General features: G+C 36.5%; 1 protein-coding gene across 1 annotated transcript; it reads right to left on the reverse strand.

The window, feature by feature from the left end:
* Positions 1–5,057: 5,057 nt before the first annotated feature.
* LOC123241319 (olfactory receptor 151-like) lies at positions 5,058–5,996 on the reverse strand. Its single transcript, XM_044668994.1, has one exon. The coding sequence runs from the start codon at positions 5,994–5,996 to the stop codon at positions 5,058–5,060; it is 939 nt and encodes a 312-aa protein (XP_044524929.1).
* Between the last annotated feature and the right edge of the window lie 1,195 nt (positions 5,997–7,191).

Genomic DNA, 7,191 nt, shown 5'->3' on the forward strand with positions numbered 1-7,191 from the left:
TTCCACGTACCCCTGATGCTGAGCCCTGTTGTGGGGTCCCTTCTTTCCTCTGGATTTGTTTTTATGTCTTCTTGAGGAGTCCTATATGTGTGGATTAGGAGAAGTCAAGCAGCTGCTTTTTACTCTGCCGCCATCTTAACCTCTGGTTGATTTATGGACCTTTTCTTGAGCATAAACTGACTACCCAGACAAGGACTGAAACTATTGACAGTCACATCTACAGTGGAGAGTAGAGTACTGTGAGGCCAGTTGTAGAAAGCAAGGGTGAAGGGTAACCCTACAACTTCCTAGAAGGGACTCCCTTACAGAGGAGAACAGCCACAAAATGGTCTTGGTAATTTTTGCCAATGGAAATGAGTTACTCTCTTATCTTAATCCTCATCTTTGCTTTTTCTTTCCTTATTTGTATTCAATTATTTTGGCAGGAATGAATAATGTTTCCCTTTGCCCTATTAGTCAAATGAGCTTAACAAAGTAATAGAACTTCTTAACCTGAGTCCATAGATTTTTAAAAAAATGTTTTGATGAATAGCTATCAATATAATTTGTTTCATTTGCAAAATTTGCACTGCAGGGGGTCTCTTACTCCAAAATCTTTATTGCTCCTTTTCCTCATATATAAAAAAGGGAAAAATTAATAAAAACTTTCTTAACAAAGTTGACCACCCTCATTAGTACTGTATGTCACCTTTTAGCCTATGATTTAAATCATTGTTGTATTTAACATTATCATCCCATGTTCTAGAGAAAAGATGTAAACTTAAATAAACTTTAAACTATAGAAATCAAAAAAAAATGAGTGGGTAAAAGAACAAATTGTAGAAATAATTAATAATTATGTGAGAGAAAATTATAATGTTGAAGGAACTATCAGAAGGATTGAGATCTTAATTAACCTAAATAGAAAAAATGGAATAGATGCCATGTAATGAGTGAAAGATAAAAATGACTGAAGAAATGAAGGTCCAATAATCTGAGCATCTTGATTTATTAAACAAATCATGTCCATTGCCTAACATACCAGAACCAATCCCTTTCCTCAGCATGGTACTAGACCCTGAATACAAGAGAAGGTATATTTTTATATGCAAAAAACAATTAATCAAGTAAAACAAATTAATTAAAAGGAAACAACACATTGGATAGTCTGATTTCCAGTTGAAGAGAAGATTAGGGACTTTCCAATTTGGGAATGGAATAACAAATAGATATAAGTCCCTATATTCAAAAAAAGAGTTGTCCTTTTCCTCCTAAGTATCTTTAAGCAATCAAAGGAACATAGAAACAATAATTGATTGATCAGCCAGTTTTCAGATAAGCCAAATTGAGATGGTGAATCTTTTAGCAACCATGTGCTGTGCAGCCCCCCAACTGCATACTATGCCCTGCCCTCCCCAGACTGCAAGTTATGCCCTACTGCCCTCAGAGACCGAGTGCCATGCCTCCCCTCCTGACCCCAGAGAGGGGAGGGAGAAAGGGATGGGAGTGGTCCAAGCACTCCACTCAGAGAAGGGAATAAGTGCTTCTACTGGGCTGCTAGGCAGAGGGGCTGGGAAGCATGGTGGAGAGGGGCAAGGGAGTAGCTCCAGCAGAGTTCCTCTGCCTTTCTTGTAAATAACTCTGGCAGGCAACAGCAGGAATGTTCACAAAGAAGTCTCTGTGTGCCATCTTTGGCATGTGTACCATAGGATCACCATCATAGACCTAAATTCTTAATTAAGAGTTTCTAAATAGCAGGTACAGTTTCCCAGCCACACAGGGCTGTGTAAAACAATGCAATAAGGTTTTCTTCCAATTCCCACAGTCAAATGAACTTTTGTCACAAGACAGAATTTAGACTACATTAAAAATTGAATAGAAAAGAAACTAAGCTAGCTCCAAAACTGAGTCACAAGATGGAGTCAGTGTGATCCTCAGTAGTAAAGGAACTACCAAAGTGGATGGGGGTGAGGAGGAATTTCTGAATCCTGATGGATTCACAGGAGAATTCTATTAAACTTTAAAGAACAGTTAGTACCAATATTCTAAAAAATTGAAAAAGAAAGCACTACCAGAAGGATTTTATTAAAAAAATTTAATTCATAAAGCAAAGAAAAATAAAACAAACTATAGGCAATATCATTGATTAATATTCATTAAAATGTATAAATAAAACCCTGTCAAAAAATCTAGAGTGATTTATTCAGAAAATTGTTCAATATAATTAGGGATTCAAGAACTGTTTAACATTAGGAAAATAATATAATTAATCATATAAAAACATCCAAAAAGGGGTCAGCTAGGTGGCTCAGTGGATTGAGTAAGACTTAAAGATGGGAGGTCCTAGGTTCAAATCTGGCCTCAGACACAACCTAGCTGTGTGATCCTGGGCAAATCACTTAACCCCCATTGTTTAATCATTACCACTCTTCTGCCTTAGAACCAATACGCAGTACTGATTCTAAGACAGAAGGTAAGGGTTTAAAAAAAATCCAAAATGACAGGATCATCTCAATAGCATGAGAAAAAACCTTTGACATATTACAGTTCTATTTTATGCTAAAAACTCTACAAAGTACAGGTTTAGAAGAAGTTTTTCCAATATCATTCTTAAATGTCCTTCTTAAACCAAAAGGAAGCATCACATGCAATGGGGATACACTAGAACCTTTTCCAATAAAAGCAGGCATGAAGTAAGGATGCCCATTCTCATCAGTATTATTTCATACAGTTCTGGAAATGCTAGCTACAGCAATAAGCAAAATAAAGAAATTAAAGGCATAAAGAGAAGTGTAAAGGGGACAAAACTATTTCTTTTGATTATGATGTGATATTAACTTTGGAAAATGCTAGGGAATCTGAAAAGATATTAATTGAGACAGTAATTTCAGCAAAATTGTAGGCTGGAAATTAAACTCTTAAAAAGCAGCAGCATTTTTATATGATAAAATCAAAGAAGCAATAATAGAAAGGTAAATTGCATTAAAAATAATTACCAATTATATAAAGTTCCTAGAGATCAATTAGCAAAGCACACAAAAGACTTGTGTAGATTTGAACATAATGTGTTCTTAGGCTTGGTGACAGTTCTACCAAATTTAATCTATACTTTTAAGTATAAGTCAATCAAATAATTACTTTATAGAAATTGATAAAACAGCAACAAAAATTTATTTGGAAAAATGAAAGATTTAGAATATTAAGAGAAATGTTGAAGAGTCAAAGAGTAAAAGGGACTAACATTTCCAGACCTCAAATTGCTTTGTAAAGCATCTGTCATCAAAACTGTCTAGTACTGATTGAAAAGTTTTTGAAAAGATAGAGTGATAGAAGAGACTAGACAATGGAAAAACAGGAAAAATATAGCTTAATAGCTGAGTGTTTCATAAAGCACACAAAACATATATTCCTTAGGAAAGAAATCCTTGTTTCATCATACCTGAAAGAAAAAAAAAACACTACAAAAGAATTTAGCATAAATACAGCTTACATCAACACTTTATACCATATTCTGGCAAGTATAGAGGGTTCTGAGAGGACCAAGATTTCTTTTTTTTTTAATTTAAATAATTAATTTTGAATATTTTCCAAGGTTGCATGATGCATGTTCTATCCCTCCCTTCTCCACTACGCCCTCCCATAGCTAACAGGCAATTCCACTGGGTTTTACATGTATCAAGACCTATTTCCATATTATTAATATTTGCAATAGAGTAATTGGAGTCTACATCTCCAATCACATCCCCATTGAACCATGTGATGAAGCAAATGTTTTTCTTCTGCGTTTCTTCTCCCACAGTTCTTTCTCTGGATATGGATAGTTTTCTTTGTCATAAGGCCTTCAGAATTGTCCTGGATCATTACATTGCAGCTAGTAGAGAAATCCATTATGTTTGATTGTGCCACAGTGTATCAGTCTCTGTGTATAATATTCTCCTGGTTCTGCTCCTTTCACTCTGCATCATCAATTCCTGGAGGTCGTTCCAGTTCACATGGAATTCCTCCAGTTCATCATTCCTTTCAGCACAATAATATTCCATCACCATCAGATACCACAATTTGTTCAACCATTCCCCAATCGGACTCAATGCACTCTAAGATTCCTTACAACTAAATCTGAAACAGATTTCTATCACCCACAGAATCCTGTGTTATATTCCCTTTACTCTTTCCACTATTTATAGAATTGTACTTCTTGCCTTTCAGGATCTAATTGAAAGACACTCTAAATGTCAATTTGATATATTGGGATTTCAATACATATGTTTGGGTCAGATGGAAGGGAAGAAGAAGAAAGTATAAAAGAAATATTCTTATTCTTTCTCCTCCCATGACTTTATTTTACTCCTTTGTTTTTGTGTCATGCTAGCTCTCAGTTCTATTTGTGTTTAAGAAAAGTAGGGCAAAAGAAAAGCACAGATGCTGATGGCTGAGGCTTGCATTTTTCAACGTCTCCCTTTATTTTATTTTTCCTTTAGCCAGGCCTGATGCCAATTTTGTGTTATGTTGCTGTTTTCCTGGCAGAAGAAATATTTTGAAATAAAAATTCTTGGCATCCTTCAGAAGAAAAAAACAACAACTTCTTCCAACAAGGCTTACTGATCTCAGTTATGTACCCTAGAACACTTTCTGTTCACCTATTTTTTTTCATTTACTGAGCAGACAAAAAGCAAAAAATGATTCAACTAGCAGTTACTGTGGCTCTTATATGTGAAGGGGGCAGCTAGATGATGCAGTAGATAGAGTGCTTGCTTTGGAGTCAGAAGAATCTAAGTTCAAATACAGACTTAGACACTTATTAGCTAAGTGACCCTAGTCAAGCCACTTAACCCCATTTGCTTTAGTTTTCTCATCTATAAAAGGAGATGGAGAAGGAAAAAAGTATCTTTGCCAAGAAAACTCCAAATGAGGTCATGAAGAGTCACATGTGGCTAATTAAAACAACAACATTTGTATGAACACACTGTGCTAGGAACTGGGGATAACAATAAAAAGAATAAAATAATCTCTACCTTCCCTGAGTTTATATGCAATAACTTCTATAATCTACTTCATGGTAATACTATGTACTCAATAGTCTACTGTTTGAATCTATTATCCTTCATGATTTTCCTCAGGGAATCCTTTACATCTTTATTCCTGAAGCTGTAGATCAGGGGATTCAACATGGGATTCACTATTGTATAAAACACTGATGCTACCTTCCCCTGTGCATTGTTGTCACTGGAAGATGGCTTAAAATACATGAAGATTATGGAACCATAAAATATAGCAACAGCTACAATGTGAGAGCCACAAGTCTTAAATGCTTTAGCCCTACCTTCAGCAGAATTGATTTGGAGGATATTAGAAAGAATAAAAGCATAAGAGATAAAAATAGATAGAGTTGTCACCAATACATTGATTCCAGTATTAAAAACTAAAAGAAATTCATTGATTTGGGTGTTAGAGCAAGATATCTTTAAGAGAGGAAGGATGTCACAGAAATAATGGTTGATCACCTTACTTCCACAGAAAGTTAGATCAGCCAAAAAGCTTGTATGGATAAGGGCCCCAAAGATCCCAATGATATGCACTCCAGCTACCAGTAGAAAGCATACCCTCTGAGACATGGTGATGTGGTAAAGCAAGGGGTGACAGATGGCAACATAACGATCATAAGCCATGGCTGCCAACATGTAGCACTCAGAAACAGCAAAGTAACCAAAGAAAAAAAATTGAGTTAAGCAGCCTGGAAAAGAGATAATATTTTCCTCTGAGACAAAGTTCACGATCATTTTGGGTATAATGACTGAGGAATAACAGAGATCAATGAAGGACAGATTACTAAGGAAATAGTACATAGGTGTATGAAGCTGAGCACTGATCTTGATTAACAGAACCAAGCCCAGATTTCCTACCATGGATACAGTGTAGACTCCAAAGAACAAGAGGAAGAGAGGAAGCTGGAGCTCTGGCTTATCTGTTAAACCCATGAGGATAAACTCAGTAACCGTAGAATGATTTCCCATTGTCATTTGAAATTGTTCTGGAAGCCTGTGAGAAGAAAGAAGAGTCTGTTAGATAAAGGTGATTTTTTTTGTTTGTTTGTTTGTGTCAAACTTCTCGGGTAGAATAATTGTGTTATTCCTTCAAGTGGCAGGTATTAATGAGTTGGAAATAAGAAATTAATAAGAATTTTTCTTTTAGAGTTAAGTATAAATAATAAACGTGCAATAGCCTGGGGTGGGGGGAGAGAGTTCTTATATCATTGTGATGTATTTAAAGTAAAGGGGAATTCTCTTGATCTTTATGAGGGGGCATTCATGTCAGTGAGGCCTAAAGACAAGAAATGACAGATTTTAATCATAACTATATAATCGGGAAACTCCGCCAAGGACGGTCCCAAGCCCGGCTGAAAAAGGAGGAGGGTTGGGCGCGAGGCTAGCAACCTCACCCCATAAAAACATCACCTGCTACAGAAACTGCAACCTCATTAAACCAACAAAACCAACGATCACCTAGTCTGGAAGATTGCTCTCCAACAGAGTCCACGACACATGCTGGCAAAAGCCAACAAACTCCAGGCCTACGTCAAATCTTGAACATCAGATGGCCTGAAAAGATCTCCAATACCAGACTCTGGGAAAGAACAATTCAGTATCCCATCATTCAGGACGCTATGAAAAAGAAATATGGAAGCCACCAGGGAGGAGAAAAGTCGGAAGACCAAAACAGACCTGGCAAAGATATGCCCAGTTGGTGGAAGTTACCCAGAAGAGAGTCCATTGGCATGAGATGCCCAGTTGGGGGAAGTTGCCCAGAACAGAGTCCGTTGGCGTGAGATGGTTGCGGCCCTATGCTCCTCTGGGAGTCAATAGGAATAATAATATATAATCGGGAATATAGACAGGAACAGATACATCCATCTCCTTTTAGGCAACAGATACCTTGTTCTATTATGTTGGGTTTAGCTGTCTCCTTTATGAAATCATCTATTTCTGGGAAACATTTTTCTTTTGTAATTCTGAGTCAGAGTCTGTCATAAATCACTATCTATAAATTTTCCAACTTCATCCAATAAACTTGATGTGGGTCATTTCTTCTACTGTAGATTGGCAGTAGTCACTCTCCCCATTCACCACAGATCTACTTGCCTTATTCCACATTATAAATTACTCCTTCTGTATTTCCTAGGCGATGATTCTCAAAGTTGCTAATGATGACTTAGTA

This window comes from Gracilinanus agilis, chromosome 3 (genome assembly GCF_016433145.1).
Source record: "Gracilinanus agilis isolate LMUSP501 chromosome 3, AgileGrace, whole genome shotgun sequence".
In the NCBI taxonomy this organism is placed as follows: domain Eukaryota; kingdom Metazoa; phylum Chordata; class Mammalia; order Didelphimorphia; family Didelphidae; genus Gracilinanus; species Gracilinanus agilis.

Bases quoted from the DNA above. Each gene is read 5' to 3' on its own strand.
- LOC123241319 (XM_044668994.1), bottom strand. From the start codon at position 5,996: ATGACAATGGGAAATCATTCTACGGTTACTGAGTTTATCCTCATGGGT.